Source organism: Amia ocellicauda, chromosome 8 (genome assembly GCF_036373705.1).
Source record: "Amia ocellicauda isolate fAmiCal2 chromosome 8, fAmiCal2.hap1, whole genome shotgun sequence".
NCBI lineage: Eukaryota > Metazoa > Chordata > Actinopteri > Amiiformes > Amiidae > Amia > Amia ocellicauda.
Window position 1 is genome coordinate 16,518,842 of NC_089857.1, and position 20,839 is coordinate 16,539,680.

Consider the following 20,839-nt stretch of genomic DNA (forward strand, 5'->3'; position numbering starts at 1 on the left):
TGAACACCTGAATTTCCCTGATCCAGGCTGTACCCATCTATTGCTATAGCCTTTGAGCAATATGTGACCAATAGTTTTGTCTCATGCTTATGTTCATCTAAGTAGTGTGTTATTATTTGCAGCCCAATAGTAGTCAAATACCGATCTGGGAAATGATAGGTTTTCCATTCTCCTTTGATTAAAATATGCATTTCATTTTTTGAAAGACTATTATTTGGATGGGTAGCCTACATAAACTTCAATTGAGTTACAAAAAAAGGTGTTCTGTGACAGTCCCCCTACGCAGCGGTTGACAAATGGAAATGTAAGGTAATTTTCTTGTGACATGAGAAAAGCCTGTCAGCCTTATCTTTACAGCTCTGGGAGCTATCTTGGTAAAAAAACTAAAAAAATAACAACAACAAAAATTCAACTGGAGGGGTTGGTTTATCACCTCTTTCTCTCCTGTCCCTCTTGCCCTCAGACGTACCTTTTGCAGGCCGAGGTCTGTTTCAGGCACAATTGACTTAAGATACCAATCACTGTCAGAACCACTAAAGTGTGAATTGCAATGCTTCCCCCTCCTATGCCAGCTCAACCTGTGTTATCTCCTTTCATATTTTTTTAAATGTCAAGCACTCCCCACGAATGTGAAAGAAAGGGATTGAGATAACATTGAAGGAAGTGACATGAGACTGGAGGAAGTGAATGGCATACTGGTACTTTAAAAAACAGAGAACCTGGGCTGCTTGCTATTCAAATCAAATGCCAGAGGAGAACACATTTAATACAGAAAGGGTGCAGGCTTTTTCTGATGTGAATTTAAATTGTACTGTATTTTGAAAAGGAAGCTCTGTCTGCCAATGACTCGAGTGAGTTGGGGGGGGTGAGTGGAAGAATCTCTTGGGTGCTTTTGATGTTGGCATTTCTGCAGCTGCACACTCTCCAGAAGTCAGATCAATATTGTGATATCGTTGTGTGTGAGGCTGTATGGATTTCATTGATTTCATTATTGATCCCCTATTGAACCAGGTGAAGGGCAAATTGTTAATTCTGTAAATCGAAATCAGTTAAGATCCAACCTGGTGGATTTTTCTTAGGATGCTCCTGAAGGTTTAGTTAAAAAAGAGCAAAGACAAATAAACCATGTTTGGTATTTATTTAATAAAAAAAAAACAAATCTTGAAAATGAAAACTGTGGTGGAATGAAGTATATTATTAGGAATGTGTGCATAATTAAATGGAAAAGATGTACAAGAGCAACTTCACAACATCAGGATGTATTCTGACATAGACTGCTGATCGCTGACCTCTGGTGGCAGCTGAATGGGGCACAATGGTAGTAGACGGGATGAAAAAAGCGTCTGTTCTGTCAATTTGTTCATTTGTTGTATTATGTATTGGCCTGTATGACACATGAGAGATGACTGATGGAGTACGAGTGGGTGAACAGACTGCAGTGAGTGGAATTATGGATTGGCAGGTTCCCACTATATGCATGTCAACAGGTGTTGCATGTGAAAAAATAGATTTGATAAGTTTCTGGTGTTGTCCATGTAGCTTTACTGTTAGTGCCTTCTCTTTCTATTGCCTGGAAAATGGAGAATCTCTCTGTGTCAATGTTACAGTTTTTGAGATATTTTGTAACATTTATTTTCTTTGCAGATACACAGAAATACACCTGTTTTTAGTCTTGGATGGTCACACAGTGCATTTTCACTTCTGTTTTCATGTTGTCCACTTTGATGCTTTCTAATATTGCGACATGCCGAATTCATGATCTCTTTTGTTCAAGACTGCGATGATTCCTAACTTCAATCTGCTTTGATTAACATGTCATGCCGAGAAATAAAACCCATGTCTTTTCTCCACATTCAGCAGCACACAGTGATATTTATTACACAGTACACAGTACATTCCTGCTACATACTTGTTAGAACTTTGCACTTGTCTACATTAAATGGAATTTGTTTCCATTGTTCTAGCTACAGTGTTTGTTACTTGTATAGAAATGTGCCTATACCGGAATTTAGATAATTAATATCAATGAGGTAGGGCATCTGGCCTAATCGAGATCCCCGAGGTACTCTTCTAATTACATCTCTCCAATTACATCTCTCCAATCTGAGGATTCTCTTGTTATTGATGCACTCAGTTTTCTGCACATTAACCGGTTCTTAATCAGCATGGGTACATTACTTTGCCTTCCCACACCTCACAGTTGGAGAATTAATCTTTTTTCTGGCACTTTATCAAATGCCGACTGAAAAGCTAACTATATCATCTATTCCCACTGTTGTTCTGTTATTTCAGAGCACCCTAACACGTCAGACAACATCAGACTTTTAGAAATATCCTTTTGTTGGCCACCTGGTTGCCCTCACTTTCCCACCTCCATTATTTCCCTGCTTCTCCTCCCCTGCTCTCCTGGGAAGGAACCAGGTACCTGTGCAATGGAGGACTGCATTTTTCTCAATTTTCCTGCAGTTTTGAGAAACTGGCATAACCAGACCGAACCAACCTGTATACCCTATCCATTTGGCCCCTCTGCTGGGCAGCCTAGCAATTGTTTTCATCAGCACTAGAGCTGCCCACTACAGAATCATCACAAGTCTTTGCCATTGAATCATGTTCTGTTCTGCTGCATACTCTTCAAACATTTACTTTAATCCTACAGCTTATTCGCTCTGGTTGATAGTCTTTTATCCTGCAATCTAGTTTAGCTGCACTGTGTTAGTTACTGCTTTAGGTTTATACTGTATCCTGCTGTTTTTGAGACAACTGTGCACTATGCATAATGTATTTCTGTGAGATTGTTCCAATACATAGTGCGTAATGCAGTTTTAATCACTATATGTCACTCAAATTAACTACTACTACTACTACTACTAATTGTTTGCATAGCTGATACAGTAAGAGTATTTTGACTTTCAGGGGAATTCTTTAATGTGAAATGTGCTCTGTAGGAGGCTATATCAGAGGAATGCAAATACTAGTTTGTTCCTCATCATTGTACATCTCATATTCTGGCCTTGATCTTTTAATTATTACTTGAGTACAATCTTTTTTTTTGTATTAAATAAACCATGTTAATTAAACACCTGGGTCATGGAAGTGTGTGTGTGTATAAATATATTATAAGCATATACAATATTTTTGATGTGGTAGGCTTACATGAAAAACACCTGTTGTGGTCTGCCTGTGCTATTAATGTAGGTTCTTCCTGCACCTGAGATTTCTTTATAGATTTACAATCAAAGAGACTCAAAGATCATGAAAGAAAAATAAATACCCCCCTGGGTGTGCTGTGGAGCTGAATGCTCACACGTTTATTAATACAGTCGCAGGGCTCACACATTCATGTTGGGGGTTTAACAGGTATAATGTGTAACTGATGAGCACCTTTGACATTCAGGTTTAACCATTTGGTCTTTCTATTGCCATTCAACCCCAGTTTTACCCAATTTTAAAGACATTCAGAGCTCTCTTGATCAGCGAGTGGTTTCGATGTGCACACTCTCGGCTGGAACGATTGCAAGTCATTGAGGATACCTACTACTTTACGTACAGTTTGCCATGTTGTGTGTGTCTGCGGTCCCCATGACATGTGCTGGTGATGACATTGTTGCACTTGTCCTTTTCTTTCTCCTAGGGCCATTTCTGTCCACTCCCCAAAGGGAATCCATGCCAGCGATTTCCGCCCCTCCCCCAGCTGTTTAACCAGTGCTCCCCCAGCAGACTGGTGTCTTTCCAGGGATGATGAACTGGTCGGGCTGGAAGCCTTACCATTTCGCTTGATGATGCAGGACTGCACGGCAGTAAAGACGCTGCTGCTCCGGCTGAAGAGGACACTGCAGGAGGTAATGGATTTACACAAGGGCTTTCACTGAAACGTCTTGCTTTATGGATGGCTTTGCGAAATGCACATTGTATCTTGGGGAATATCCAGACAGATAAAGAGAAGTACTTTGAACATGAAAATAATTTACTGGAGGTAGAGCTCTTCGCCTTCCCATATATACTTAATCACACTTGATTAATGTATACCTGTGTAAATCTAGAAAATATCAGGAAATGTTGAATGTCCATTTTTATTTTGAAAGGAAAAGAAGAAACATACTTTTAAACTAGCAAATAAAATGCTGGTTGTAACATAGCCAATATAACTATTAGTTGGATAAATTGATTATTTATCAGTAAGAAAAAAAAAACCCACCTGTTGAGTTTGAAGTACAATCAGCAAGACACTATCCTTATTTAAACAAATCTGATCAAATGGAATACCATTGCAAATCACAGAAGTTACAGTTAATTTGCTGTGCCCAAGTAAGTATTGATATAGCCCACTAAAAAATAAAACAGAAAAACAGAAAAGGCTTTCAGCTCTGGTGTGCAAAATTAGATTTTGCTCACTCTGTCAATTCAACTGTCATCATAAAAACAAAACACAGACTCAAAGCTTTGTCATAAACTGGAAAGGAAAGACATTTTCTTAAGCTTTTCTTGACACTTTAGAAAATACATCTCATGCTGAGCCCAAATTACATTGGAACCAAATAAAACGCCTCTATATTTTGTTACCAAAGTTTTGGCAGTTCTTATCATCTTTTGTAATTTTTACATGCAGTTTTAATTCTTCCTCAGAACGATATCCTCTGTGGGAGCTTAGCAAAGCTTAGAAAAACTCTGCTTGACTGCGTTCCTAGTACAGAAACACTTTACATATGGCATTTAGGTTTTGCATGAGCCTTTGTATTGTCTAAATGAAGAGTAGTGCAACCTTTTTCAACTCAATGTTGTCAGTGGAGGCTTCCTGTAATTGGCTTTCACAGAACTTGGAAAACGAAGGGGTCAAAGAACTTTATTAATTAGTAATTGTTAGTAATACTAATAGTTAGTAATTATATGAAATTGGAAGAGCTTTTATAGGACTAATTGGGATTTGTGCAATAGTTTGTAAGATATGCACCATATTCCCTCCATTTTAATTTAGGTTAATTTGAGACAAGTAAAGAGAAAGCATAATGAAAAGTAGGTATTTGATTTAACACTCTAAATCGCTGAAACACGAGAAAATTCAATATAGGTATGTCTGATAAACACTGTTGTGGAGAAAAGTAAAATCAATATAATGTACTATGCAATACAATGGTAATGAGAAGTCACACTGAGATTCAAAGAACGAGAGGCAGGTATTATTTAAAGCTTTGGTTTATTTTCCATTTTGTTAAACAGACATGAATTATGAATAATGTATCATGATAGTGATTTTCAATGGGGCCCTGGAGTGAAAAACACTTACAAATACAACTAATAATAATAAAAAAAAGTTTTTGAATTGGGGAGGGAATCTCAAACAAAAACAAAGCCTTGCAAGTATACAGCTCTGGAAAAAAATTAGACCACTGCAAAATTATCAGTTTCTCTTGTTTTACTATTTATAGGTATGTGTTTGGGTAAAATGAACATTTTTGTTTTATTCTATAAACTACTGACAACATTTCTCCCAAATTCCACATAAAAATATTGTCATTTAGAGCATTTATTTGCAGAAAATGACAACTGGTCAAAGTCACAAAAAGATGCTGTGTTGTCAGACCTAGAATAATGCAAAGAAAATAAGTTCATATTCATTTTTAAACAACACAATACTCATGTTTTAACTTAGGAAGAGTTCAGGAATCAATATTTGGTGGAATAACCCTAATTTTCAATCACAGCTTTCATGCGTCTTGGCATGCTCTCCACCAGTCTATCACATTGATGTTGGGTGACTTTATGCCACTCAAATTCAAGCAGCTCGGCTTTGTTTGATGGCTTGTGACCATCCATCTTCCTCTTGATCACATTCCAGGAGTTTTCAGTTGGGGTTTAGGTCTGGAGATTGGGCTGGCCATGACAGGGTCTTGATCTGGTGGTCCTCCATCCACACCTTGATTGACCTGGCTGTGTGGCATGGAGCATTGTCCTGCTGGAAAAAACAATCCTCAGAGTTGGGGAACATTGTCAGAGCAGAAGGAAGCAAGTTTTCTTCCAGGACAACCTTGTACGTGGCTTGATTCATGCGTCCTTCCCAAAGACAAATCTGCCTGATTCCAGCCTTGCTGAAGCACCCCCAGATCATCACCCATCCTCCACCAAGTTTCACAGTGGGTCCGAGACACTGTGGCTTGTAGGCCTCTCCAGGTCTCCGTCTAACCATTAGATGACCAGGTGTTGGGCAAAACTGAAAATTTGACTCATCTGAGAAGATGACCTTACTGCAGTCCTCTACGGTCCAATCCTCATGGTCTTCTGCAAACCTCAGCCTGGCTCTTCTTTGCTTCTCATTGATGAAGGGCTTTTTTCCAACTTTACATGACTTTAGCCCTGCCCCTAGGAACCTGTTTCGAACCGTCCTCACTGTGCACTTCACCCCAGCTGCCATTTGCCATTCTTTTTGTCGGTCACTTGACGTCATCCTACGGTTGTTGAGTGACATTCGAATGAGTTGGCAGTCATCCCGGTCAGTGGACAGACGTTTTTGCCCTCTACCGGTCTGTAGCTTTGTTGTCCCCAATGTCTGCTGCTTGACCTTGTTCTCATGAACCACCATCTTTGAAATTTAAAGGATGGAAGCAACCGACGCTCACTGTATCCCTCTGCCAGTAAAGCCAGAATTGAACCCTTCTTTTCCTCACTCAGAACTTTCCTTTTCAACTGTTTTGGTATGGTCAGTAGTTATTTTGATTCCAATTACTTTTGAGGTACTACTGGCACTGTTTTTGCCATCCAGCTGGTCCTATTGCTGGAGGATAGTGATGACCACAGCAGTGGTTTTTATACTTTTCCTCATTAAAGAAGATTTGGTTCAGGTGATCACCTAGTCAGTACCTCATTCAGTAGAACGAGGTGTGCCTGTGTTGGAATACATGTAGAGATGCTGATTTTAAAAAACAATTCAGTGGTCTCTTATTTTTTTCCAGAGCTGTATATACATTTATTAAAATGTACTGTAAACAGTAAATTACTAGTAAGATGTCAATTTGAAACAGAAATGATACAATACTGGCTAATGACACAGATGCATTAGGCCATAGCATTGTCAATCTTGTGGCTGTGGGACAGAATAGGACTATGCACCACCTGTTTCTATGTAATGCTCAGACCATCACTACAGACAATCAAAAATGATTAGGTTTGCAATTATAATCCTAGCTGCATCTATTCTTGTACATCACCACATTTTGCTTTAGCTATTTTAGTATTTAAGTAATATCCCTATAGTGTTTCCGGATGGTTGGGTTCTACTGGTGCTACTAATTACTACTACTACAGTAAATCAAAACTCTTCAGGGAATGATCAGTGTTGGAATTTGCATGTGTGGTTATTGAAGGAAATCTACAGATAATCAGGGTTGTGGCTGGAAAAAACAAGCAACTAAAACAAGGCTAGATTCAAAACCTTGATATATTTAACACAATTTTAACATGGAAACCCATCATGTGAAAATGTTAAGGAGCCTTTTTATAGAGTCCAATCTCCACAAAAAAATGCAAAACCTCTACTGTTTCCAATACAGATAGCCTGGAGAAAGTGTCTGCCAGAGATCTCTATAACCCTGCCCCTCCTCTGGTTTTCAACCCTGGTGATTTGCCATACCACAATTGGAAAATTTCATTATTTTAATTGAGAGTCAAGAGATAAAGAAAAGTACTCATGAACACGTGATGATTTACAGTGCTGATGGAACCATGCTCTTTTAATTGATTAAACCAGAGTAAAGCAGGAATATGGCTATTGTTGGCCTATTATTTGGTAGTTAAATGACTGCAAGTGGTCTGTTATTAATCATATTTCCTCTTCCAGCTACTGAATTTCTGAGTTAACGGCACAGTGTCCATGTTGACAGTTTAGATTGTGGTTCTTTTAAATGAGGATTTTCAGATTTCAGGACAATCACCGTTTAATATCTGTAGGGCTAATGAAAACAAAGCCAAACTGTGTTTTTCTGGTAATAAACATAATCAGCTATTTGAGTAAGGGTTTATTAAATGATTAATCAAATAGCCAATTGCACTCACGATGCACGTTTGCATTACATGTATCTCATTTTCAATTTAGGCATGCTCTGTAATGTGCCCATTACAAGCAGGGAACATTGCTAGCATAACTAAACAAGTCCATTATGTACAAAATATGGCTACGGCTACGGTAGTATAATATGCAATGCTGGCAGAATCCAGCGGGTGGCATTCAATTTATGTGTTCCACTGCAGCTGCAGAAGAAGCCAGCCTGATTTAGAAAATTGCCGGACACAATTTGAAAGCTGCCACTGATTTTTTGTTTTTGTTTTGAAATGTACAAGTCTCAATTGCATTTTGCTTCATGTTTGGGAGCTGTCAGTGTTTATGAAGGAGTGGGGACAGGAGATAAGACTGGCTTATGCGCTCTCTTGTGGATCATCAGCAACTGATTTATACTGACAAGTTTGACCAGAAATCATTCACAGCCAACAGATTGTTAATGTGTTTATTGCAGAGTACGAATGAGTGTTAATGACATCGGAATTACCTTATTGATGACATGACAACTGTAAGAGCATAAGCATAAGTTCAGACAGCTGTATCAGCACTTTAGCGAACCACAACTGAAAAACTTAGATTACTCCTGCTGAAGTTCACCTTACAGAGAAATGTATTCAAGCCGGACACTTTTGAGCAGTAACAAAGGTGTGAAAATTGCCTTTATAAATAATACGATAGCCCAGAACAAGTTATCACCTCCTACAAGGAAAGTTTTGTCTCGGGGGGGAAAAAATTGAATTATTTTTCATGATGTACCCAAGATAGTTTGATCTTATGGACAAATAAAAAGGTTAAGTAAACTTTATAAATATAACTATTGTTCTGTTTATCTTTCTACCCCCCTGGAGCTACAGCACAAATAAAGTTTGTCTTATAAATGTATACCTTGAGAATATTTTTAATATAAAAGTATTGATTGCACTGCTTACTTAATCATAATCTGAATAGCAGTTTAGATAAAGTTGCAATTAGTATGCTCTTTTGGTCAGCCATACATTTTGCATGGTTCACACGCTATATTAGTTCACACACAACATCCTCCGGGGCTTCCTGTTTTTTGACTTACTGATGTCCTCATCCCGAGAATGAGGTGAAGGAGTAAAACTGACTGTCAACAATAAACTGTAAAATGTAGGCAGTGTCTGGGTACTACCTTTACCCAGTGGAGCTGTGGCAGTGGTCTAGAAAGCTAGAAATCATTTCTTATTGCTCTGTGCCACATGCCCGGCAATACGGTAGTTGGTTTTAGTGTGGATGGGTCAATTTCCATCAGCCAAAACTAAGTTTGGCTTGACCTTGCATCATCACAAGGACACAGACTGAAAATAGACTAAAATCTTGTTCCCTAATGGGGATAAATGTATCATTGAGGTTGATTTGGAGTACAGTATGGTACAGACCTTTTTGTGTTAGTTTAATTGTTTTTCTGATCTGAAACATGCACTATACTTGTATACAGAGCCCTGTTTCCTCCACAATTGGAACAAAAGGTCAGAATTTGAATCTCCCCCCAGTCTTCCCCATATCTTTCGAAACATTAGACTTTGTTAAAGACCAGTCGAAGCCACAAAGAACAATGGTGAGCGTTATTTCTCAATCTGAATTATATTGCATGCAGTAGATAAGACAGAGCAAAATGTCATTACTTTTCGGACATTCAGATGAAGTCACACATTACAGAGCAGCATATCCAAATATTTGCATTATCTTTTGAATAAATGTTATCTTCAGAATAGAACTCTCGATATTTAATCACATTTTTAGTTCAATTAGTGAATTCTCAATTTCTGTTTTTAGGAAGGCTATTGGGATGGACTGCTGAGAGAATGCCAAATGTAAAATTTCCAATCTGTTGTGAAAACTGATAGGTATTAAAATTAGTGGAATATTTATAAAACATATTACTTTCCAGCTGAGCACTAACTTCACTTAACTAACATGTTTTTAACTGAGCAGGTTTTGCGGAAGTTTTCAGGCAATGTTGTTTTCTTTCTGTGGCAGAATAATTATTTGTTTGTGTGGATGATAGTCAGTTAGAAGGTCATGTAAATGATGTCTGTTGTTGTATATAAGTTTGTACAGTTTGTGCAGCCACAGCCTGGTCTCACAGTCCTCACATGAAAAACGCTTGAGATTACATATCAGATACAAGGACACACATTGCACATGATGAATTAACTTAAAATGCATACTGTTTCATTTTTTACCATCTCAATTGATATCATGATACTGGATTAATCCACAGAGAAAAAGCAAATCACAAGTTTACTTTATTTGTCTACAAGGTCGTATGACTTTGGTCCTCCCTGGCTGTACTCTGGGAGGTTTTATTGGTCTCCTTAAATCATCAGTGAACTTTGGAACAGTGTTAAACTGGCCCAGGAAACAAACACTCACTGCAGTCAGATAATAAAGAGATCAGTGGGATGAACAAAGGTCTGGATCTTTAGTATAACTAATGAGGATCTTACCAAAATAAGTAGATTTGTGAAATTCTTATTGAAATAAAGGAACTATATTCTAATATTCAGGGTTTGTTTCAGCTGTTGTTTTAGTCCATGGTAACTGATGCTACTGTGTTCTTTAGTATCTTTAACTTAACTTAACTTTGAATTGGCAAAAGTCTCCCCTCAGATAATTGTTTAAACAGGTTTATTGTTACAGGAAATTAATACTTTGAATTTCAGTTGGGGACTTGGGAATGGGTGATCAAACACAAGTATTTACATATTAACACTTTTTAACACTGAATGCTCTATATATTGTACATATACAAGTTTGACATGTGTGTGGTATTCCTTCATGTATGTAGTTAATGGAAGGAGAAACATGCTTTTGTCTTGGGCTCTTTTAAAACATAAGAACTCAAGAATATTATCAACAAGAGGGGGCATTTTGTCCATATTTCAAGAATGTATTATTATTATTATTATTATTATTATTATTATTATTATTATTATTATTATTTTATTATTATGTGTTTCTTTGCAAATTAAATACGTCATGATTTTCACTTCATGTATTAAACTGTTGTGTGTGTTTTAAATAGGCTGAAAATGTGTAGCGTATCTCCTTTCCTCCGACAACTGCAATCAGCTCTGCATTTCTAACCAAGAGCATCAGACATGTGGGAAATAATTTCCTCACATCAAAAATAAAATAAAAAGAATAAGAGGACAAAAAGAAAGGGTCAGGAATAGAGCATAAAACAGAAGGATATGAATATTAAACATGCAAGCATTTGCCCTCCACTCGTGCCCCGTTCAATGTGACTGCAAGCCTTCCCTGCTCCCGTCTTATTAACTTGCAGATTTCGTTTGAACTTCCATCACAATATGTAAACTGCTTACTAACAATATTTTATCCCTTTGCATTTTATTTGCTTAAGAAATATGATCTTGAACTCAGACTCCGAGCTGTTTCGTGAAAATCAGCTGGCTCTCACACATGTAATAAACCCGTGAGTGATTAAATTCTAAACACAAGCCCTAATTTAAAATCTAAAACTCAGCAACGAAATTGACTTTTAACGTAGCCGCCCTGGGGCATTCAATGACTTTGAATGACACACTATGGAGTTTAAATGTATTGAAAGATTTTGAACACGCCATTAGCTTGTTTTCGTAATTATTTTGAAAGTAAACTCCAAATGTGTCAAAGTGAACTCGGTTTGGAAGTGAACTCCTGCAGAGAGATGCGAATCATACCAGTATCTGTCTTTGAGTGTAAATATGCAAATGCACAGTCGGGTTATGTTTCGCATTAATAATGTATTTACTATTTATCTACCATGCCTGATCTATTCCTGCCAGGGAAATAAGAAAGTCAGTAAATGTTATTGAGTAGTACTCCTAAACCTCCTAAAGGACTTGCATTAAAGAATATAATCTCAGTGTATTTTGAATTAAGTCAACATTGACATTAAACTTTATACTTGATTTAAGATCACTTCAGCCATGTTTCATTAAAGAGTAATGAAAACTATTCTTCATGGAAAGGTTGCAGCCGAAAATATACTGCAGCTGAAAATCGACAAACACGTTGCTCACCTTTCTTTCACCTTGAAACTTGCCAGGAAACTTTGAAACCTTAAAATTACACCCTTATCCATGAATAAAGTTTAAAATTAATACCGAAATAAACAGAAGACATGTTACATTTCATCCTCGCTTGGCAGAGAGCAATCTAACTCTGATGTTCTGTTGATGGGAAATAAAATTCTGGAACTGTTTCCATTTATTTTTATTTAAATGCTTCCAATGCGAGCCGTTTTTCAAAAGGGATGTTTAGTGACAGTTGCATCGGTGGAAAATATAAATGTCAGCCCCTCATTTTAAGAAAATGAGAGGTTATAGACAAAAGATGACAGCTTGCCCTGCCTTCACTGTAGCTGATTATAGATAATTGATTCAAGAGTCTCTTATAGACATTTTCCCAATAAGTAAGCAAGTAGTAGTTTGTACCAGATGCTCATTGGTGCTGTGTAAAATTGTACCTTGTTTTATCAGTTCTAAATGTGCCTGATCTTACTTTTGACTTTGAATAAGTACCTTAATCTCATTTATTGACTTTGCCAGTACCTTTCAGGATTTAAATACTTGAATCAAATCTCCTTATAGTCACCTCTGTTCAGGACAGAAAAGGTTCAATTTCTTTAACCTGACAAAATAAATTATTCTGGTGGCTCTTTGAATTCTTGCTAGGACAGCATTTTTTTTTTCCTGGTGGTGACCAAATATTGAGCACTATCCTAGATGTGTATTGTATTATTTCAACATTATTTTGATTTAAATGCAATTCTTTGCACTTCTGTGTGGATAATGTCAATGCAATATGCATGTGAATGCTAAAACTGAGCCAGGCAGCAACAGAACCATAGGCCTTCTATTCTAACGTGCTTGTTGTTTAGGATTATGGGTTAAGAAAATTGAGATTTAATCTATCCAAACTGTTAGAGGTTTTTGAGATGCAAACCCTCCATTGAATAATGACAGGGCACATCAAACATCCATGGCCCAGGCAGCAGAGATGGAAGGGATTAAACTGTTTGATCTGATGGAAAGCGGTCCAGGTCCCAGTACTGTAAAAGGACATTATAAAAAACAACTTTGTATATGCCAAGTTTGGTCTCTAATTGAATGCTGTGTTTGGTCTCAATTTTGACATTGTACAAAGCCTTGCACTGATTAATGTCTTCATCGTACCTTCAGTGTCTTCAGTGAATGTGATATCTCGTGGAGCCTGGTGCATGGTGATAAGACCAATGCTTTAGGGTTGCAGGAGTATTAATTGGTCAGTGTCCATGTATAGCAATGGTTAAAAATGTGTGTGTATATACATACATACATACAGTGAGGGAAAAAAGTATTTGATCCCCTGCTGATTTTGTACGTTTGCCCACTGACAAAGAAATGATCAGTCTATAATTTTAATGGTAGGTGTATTTTAACAGCGAGAGACAGAATAACAACAAAAAAATCCAGAAAAACGCATTTCAAAAAAGTTATAAATTGATTTGCATGTTAATGAGGGAAATAAGTATTTGACCCCTTCGACTTAGTACTTGGTGGCAAAACCCTTTTTGGCAATCACAGAGGTCAGACGTTTCTTGTAGTTGGCCACCAGGTTTGCACACATCTCAGGAGGGATTTTGTCCCACTCCTCTTTGCAGATCCTCTCCAAGTCATTAAGGTTTCGAGGCTGACTTTTGGCAACTCGAACCTTCAGCTCCCTCCACAGATTTTCTATGGGATTAAGGTCTGGAGACTGGCTAGGCCACTCCAGGACCTTAATGTGCTTATTCTTGAGCCACTCCTTTGTTGCCTTGGCTGTGTGTTTTGGGTCATTGTCATGCTGGAATACCCATCCACGACCCATTTTCAATGCCCTGGCTGAGGGAAGGAGGTTCTCACCCAAGATTTAATGGTACATGGCCCTGTCCATCGTCCCTTTGATGCGGTGCAGTTGTCCTGTCCCCTTAGCAGAAAAAGCATAATGTTTCCACCTCCATGTTTGACGGTGGGGATGGTGTTCTTGGGGTCATTCCTCCGCCTCCAAACACGGAAAGTTGAGTTGATGCCAAAGAGCTCGATTTTGGTCTCATCTGACCACAACACTTTCACCCAGTTCTCCTCTGAATCATTCAGATGTTCGTTGGCAAACTTCAGACGGGCCTGTACATGTGCTTTCTTGAGCAGGGAGACCTTGCGGGCGCTGCAGGATTTCAGTCCTTCACGGCGTAGTGTGTTACCAATTGTTTTCTTGGTGACTATGGTCCCAGCTGCCTTGAGATCATTAACAAGATCCTCCCGTGTAGTTCTGGGCTGATTCCTCACCGTTCTCATGATCATTGAAACTCCATGAGGTGAGATCTTGCATGGAGCCCCAGACCGAGGGAGACTGACAGTTATTTTGTGTTTCTTCCATTTGCGAATAATCGCACCAACTGTTGTCACCTTCTCACCAAGCTGCTTGGCGATGGTCTTGTAGCCCATTCCAGCCTTGTGTAGGTGTACAAGCTTGTCCCTGACATCCTTGGACAGCTCTTTGGTCTTGGCCATGGTGGAGAGTTTGGAATCTGATTGATTGATTGCTTCTGTGGACAGGTGTCTTTTATACAGGTAACGAGCTGAGATTAGGAGCACTCCCTTTAAGAGAGTGCTCCTAATCTCAGCTCGTTACCTGTATAAAAGACACCTGGGAGCCAGAAATCTTGCTGACTGATAGGGGATCAAATACTTATTACCCTCATTAACATGCAAATCAGTGTATAACTTTTTTGAAATGCGTTTTTCTGGATTTTTTTGTTGTTATTCTGTCTCTCACTGTTAAAATACACCTACCATTAAAATTATAGACTGATCATTTCTTTGTCAATAGGCAAATGTACAAAATCAGCAGGGGATCAAATACTTTTTTCCCTCACTGTACATACACAAATGCACACTTAAACGACAAAGATCCTTCAGATTGCAGGCTACATATTAGTTAAATTTTCTTTGTTGGGGAACATTAAAATTACAACTGTATTATGTTCACCAGCACTGCTGACAGTGAAAATAATAGTTGTTGGCCAGCAGCACAATCTGTGACCAGCCGTGGATTGGCTGTGAATTTCCATTTATTATATATATTAATCACTCAAATGTGCCCAAGCACCCACAGTGCAAGTGGAGTGTGCATGCATGCAAGATAAGAACATATGCGAATTCTATTTCAGTACAGATAAGGAGGATTAAAAAGTCCATTAAAAACATCTCCGAGGCTTTGACATGGTCTATTAGCCTTGAGTTCCGACCTTGAAGACAATTTTCATGTCCCAGCTACTGTATATCAGATTATAGTCTCTAGATTTAAGGCATTGCCAAAACTAAAGGATCACTTCATCAAGTGTGGTATTTACCGAGAGGGCTATAGTCAACACAGTTGAGGGGTTAACAAATGACTAATTAGATAAAGTGGCTGACCTACACTTAATGGAGCGTTTCATGCGTTAAAGAGAGTTGACTGGCCATTAGGGGTGACATTCTGGTCACATTTGAAATGACCGTGACCTGTGGTCAGCACACCCACCCCTCTCAAAGGCCATAGGGTCTTCTGGCTATCAGTGCACCTCAGCTCTTAATTAGCCAATTAAACTATAATGCAAATAGCTGCTGCAATTTTACATTGGTCTAACAGGTCTTCAGCACTTACTGGCTTAAAAAGCACTGGGTCCCAGCGCTTGACAAATGAAGTTGACTCACATAATCACTTCACAGTTACCCTCTCCTCTCTCTCTCTTTCTGCAGTGTTTTTCTGTAGACCAGTGTTTCAGGATAATTCGAATTACCATGCACCTGTTTGCCACGCACAATCTAATCTTTTTACTCTCTCTTTTAAGATCAGTACACATACAGTTTTACTTGCATATACAACCAATGCCATAGTCCACAGGTATGAACCAACTATGATCTGCAAGACATTATGGGATAACAGCTCTAGTGAGGCAAGACATGTACTGTAAATGTATTGAACTAGTTATACAAAAGTTCACAATTAGGAACAACATCTAGTAATAATATATTATAAATATGTTATAACTCAGTTATAACAATATATGGAATGGTCACAAAGTCAAAAGGGTAGCTAAAAAGTGTCCCTCTTTCAAATTATTTATGAATTGGTTATAACGCAAACTTCACTACTGCTTTGACACATTCCTAATACATTATTTTTAACTTTTTGATTTGAGGGACACCTTTTTTTAGCTACCTGTTCAACTTTGTGGCCATTCCATGTATTGCTATAACTTATTTCTTACTAAGGTTATTGTACTTGATGTTGCCGTCTAACTCTTGTAATTTATGTTGGATATCTTGACACATCTGGCTAATTATTTGAGTGAGTGCCTGCAAGTAACTTTGCTTTAACTGTAGATTTAAAAATGCTGAGTCTTTGGCTTTTGTAATCAAAACATGGTTTGATTATTTTACTTAAACTTTCACATTTGATTAGAATTGAAGGAAAAGGCTCAAATGTACCTTTATCTGCTGCTACTGATTCACATTTTATAATCCATTTACTTAAGAGCAGTTGAAAATCAAGACAAATTTGAAGAGGTAGATATTTAGGTTTGACAGACATTTGTTGTGAGACATGCTTAATTTTGGCACTGACAGATATCGTGCAGTACTTGGGAATTACTGCACAGTTTATGCATATATGAATAGTCGCTGCTTGATGGCTAATGGAAAGTTTACTTAAAAGCTCTCTGCTGTTTGAAGATACAGTAGCCTGTTGGTTTTCCAGAAGTCGCCTAAACAGGATGTTAATTAAGCGGACTGGCCCCGACACCTAATTCCATTTTTATTTACTTTCAGAATATTTATCAGTGCAGGCAGACGCGATCTGCCCAGCTGTGAGTTAGGATGACAAAGTTCTGCTCACGTGACGAAGGCAGAGCTGTGCAGCCGTGATTGTGTTTCTTCCACTGGCGCTACACTGCTCTTTAAAAAACTTTCTGTGGAGGGATTGAAGGGAAATAAAAGATAACATGGTTGCACTAAAATGTGTGTCTCTTCATTTTGAAATGAAATTGAGACCACAAGCAAGCCAGGCAAACTCTGTGGCAAATGTAATATTTTATTTACATTGTAGAAAACTCCCTCACTGCCTTCTTTTCGCAGCATTTTCTTTCCAAGTCATTTATTGATGTAGTTTCTGTGGTTACTTGTGGGCAATTTTTGGGTTGGTTTGAATCACATTCTTTTCCCCTTTTATTTTAAACGGTGTTGAATGGTTTTCTCTTAAAGACCATACACCATGGTAGTTGTATTGTTTTGACATTTTCAGTGTAAGTTATGTTTCCTCAAGTTCAAGTAGTCTTTATGTATTCTCTATAAATACCTGAGAGATGTGCCCCAGCAGAGATATGTATGTGTATATTTAATCATATCTGCCAATTTAGTCACCCAGCTGTGTAAAGTTACTATCCATCATAATCATACAGAAACAATTATGGTTGCTTGTCATGCATGAAAGTACACATCGGAGCAAGAGGGGTATTTTGCTGAGTGCATTAAGGATTTTATTGAAAGAGTGGAGGGGGGGCAATTGCACCGGCAGCATCCTAATTAGTTTCTTTACATTGAGCAGAAAGGCATGAGTGATGCTAATCATTCTTAATATTTAGCATTTTGTGGCAATGTTCAGCACACGTGATATTTTATTTATTTTGATCAAGATGGTGCGTTTCACCTGCAAGCTCCCCTGCCTAAGCTCACAAATCCTTTAATGTATGATAATGGGAAAGTGAAACCCATCCTTCACTTCCAGCTTGAAATATCTTCTTTGGGAACCGGTAATGTATATGCGGCATGGTAAACTTCATTACCACGTGCCATACACACTGTTCCTATCCAGCATAATGAAACATAATTAAAAGTACTGTGTTTCAGTAATTTACATGTAATGAATAATGTTAATGCAAGGGAATGTATTTAACTGAGGCTGTCAAGTACTACTAATTAGATGTTTAATATTTATGTATTATTATTGACTAAGAGGTGCTATTTCCACTGTGTGCCTTAACTGGTTATTAAAATTAGTGATTATTAAAAGGAAGTGGTGGGGCATAAATTAGGCAGGCCGACAGACCACTAGGGCTTAGACAACAAAATAGCTGGTATTAGAGAACGCAGTAGCTGGGAGAATCCCCTGAGGAGGTTTTATGCTGAGCAGGGCCAGCGGACTACGGTTTTTGATATTTGATATGAATCAATTGTCATCCTGGTGTTAATTTAGCCCTTGGTTTGAGTGGGGGTTTGGTGAGAAGAGACGTATTCGATTGAAGGCTTAAGGTTTCATGTGTGTGCCTTACTGCTGCCAAGGTGTGTGCACCTGCACCGTGATCACATTTCCTTTGCTGTTAAGCAGACTGACTTTCTCCATCATTAGGACAGATATGTAAGGTTCCACTGCAAATTGAAAACACTGTTGCATGATGCATGATTGAGATACGAGCACTTTTAAAAGGGGTCAGAATCCACTAATGCGCTGCTGTGTTCAATATCTGGATAATTAAATATCTGCATAATTAGAGTAGATGGAGTGTTATGACAAACAGAACTCGTCAAAGCCGTCTCAGAAGAATTATTAAAATAATTAAAAATTATTGTGGACAGAGAAATATTAAACCACATTAATCTAAAAATGTGCATAGCCATTCATTTATTGCCTTAACCAGAACGCACTGTTCATTCACCATGAAATTCCTTATCTCCTAACAAAAAACCTTTGACGCATATCACCCTTGAAGACTACAGGGTTTAAGAAGTCTAGATTTATGAAAGACTAAATGCAGGTAATTTGCTTTCTCTCAAAGATTCTGTTGCAAATAGCGGAACAAAATCATGCTAACAAAGTCTTTTCAGTTGAAATATGGGAAGCTAATGAGCTTTTATTGAAAGCCACATTGATGGGTTCATAATCACTGTAACTTTTCACCTGGACTCGTACAGCTAGATCTTTTTGTAAGTTTTGGGTCAGTGCAATTATGTTAAATAATAGGTTTATTTTTTTTACTTTAAAGAATGTTTAAAATAGTGCATGGACTTGCCCTGGTCTAACAGCTCCTGCAGGAATTGCAGAATGACACCTATATGGCAAAATAACAAAAATCAAAGCAGCTGTCAAACGTATTCAGCCTTTCTCACCAATTCCGCATGAGGACATCTGAACTCAAGCTTTTTAGGACATATATAAGTGACTTTTTCTGATTTATCGCCTCCTCATTTTAGTGGGGCTTGCTAATCGCTCTGTAGATGGTTCTATCTCTTATAGCGTGCACACACAGATGACAGTTGTTTTATTGACAAGCGCAGTGTCATCTCTGAACCGTGTAACCTGTGCTCGTCCTCTGTCACACTGACAGTCTCTGTGGAGGTGCTTGCTGTGTGCTGACAGCCCGTCAGCTCTTTAAAGATGGCCGCAGAAGGCATACTTTCTAATCTTCAAGTTGTTCAGACATTTTCTCTCATCATCCAGTTGATGGTGCCTCTTCATTCATTATAGATGCTGTTCAGAGGGTCTTCTGGAGTTTCTGATAACACTCCTTTTCAAAAATGTCAATGCACTTGCATGTGTGCTGGCTGTTCATCCATGTTTCAGCACCACACATTATAACGATAGGTTTGCGAATGCAACCATGGTTATCTGAGAAAAGAAGAAGGGCTTTCAGCGTGCATTCACTGGAATGTATCAAAGATTTGCCCATCACTCAAACAGGACCCTTCCACTTCCTGTTTGTATAAAAGGTGACGTCTGCACAGAGACTTCCTCTTTTTGCCGGGAGTTTGAACTCTCACATGACCTTGCAACCCTTGGGCAGTGCTTCCTTTCTCAGATAACCATGTTTGCATTCGCAACCTATTGTTAACTTTTGAGTTAGAAGCAGTGCCCAAGGGGGAGGGGTTACAGTATAACCAAACCGTTGCAAGGGAGGAGGCAGTGAGGTGGTAAGAGAGCCTGCCCCGAGGCGTACCTACTAGGAGCCATACCAACTCTATGATAAAAGCCACAGGGACTGCAGTCACGCTGAACTGGGAAGAAATAAAGAATGGTGTATCCACGGGGCAACAAGAATCCTTGAGCCTTCCGCAAAGCCTAGTAATAGCGGCCTCCTGCTCTACTAGAGGGTTAGCAGCGGGGCCAATACCAAGACCACACCATGTAAGCACAGGGTGCTGTCTTGCACCCTGTGCTCAACACACAGCGGACTAACTAGACTGGATAGCCACTGCTGGATAATCCAATTAATAATAATGGAACTATATACACAGCGGGACAACAAGAACCAACTCAAGTGCCTCCCGCTGGACACAGCAGCAGTGGCGGTCCCCAGCACAGCTAGCAAAGCTAGGGCGGGGCCACAAAACTGCTGGCAAAGGAACTATATACATAGCAGGGCTCACTAACAATGTGCCCTCGCTTAACAACAGGAGCAGTCATCCACGCTCAACATAAATAAGGAGCGGACAAGCTCAACTGTATATTCCAATGAACTATATACACTGCGGGGTGCAGGAGCCAGCTCATGCCATGCTCATGTCAGTATGCGCGAGTAGCAGCACGATGCTCCACAGTGGCATTGCTTCTTTCCCTTTCCCTTGCATTTGTTTTGTGTTTCATTTTGTTAATATACAATATATTAATATATGTATAGTTTATATGCCTGAATATATTTGTGTTTATTTGATCTAGTTATATACCCTGTTAGTGGATGACACATGGCATATTGGAATCCTAAATAAT

The 20,839-nt window shown here is 38.6% G+C and overlaps 1 protein-coding gene across 4 annotated transcripts in view; it reads left to right on the forward strand.

The window, feature by feature from the left end:
- ccser1 (coiled-coil serine-rich protein 1) overlaps nucleotides 1–20,839 on the forward strand; it is a 247,361-nt gene that overhangs the window by 66,110 nt on the left and 160,412 nt on the right. For all 4 annotated transcript variants that reach the window (XM_066712216.1, XM_066712217.1, XM_066712218.1 and 1 more), the window contains exon 6: nucleotides 3,632–3,839. In XM_066712216.1, coding sequence (XP_066568313.1) covers nucleotides 3,632–3,839 — 208 coding nt within the window. The remainder of the gene's footprint in view (nucleotides 1–3,631; nucleotides 3,840–20,839) is intronic.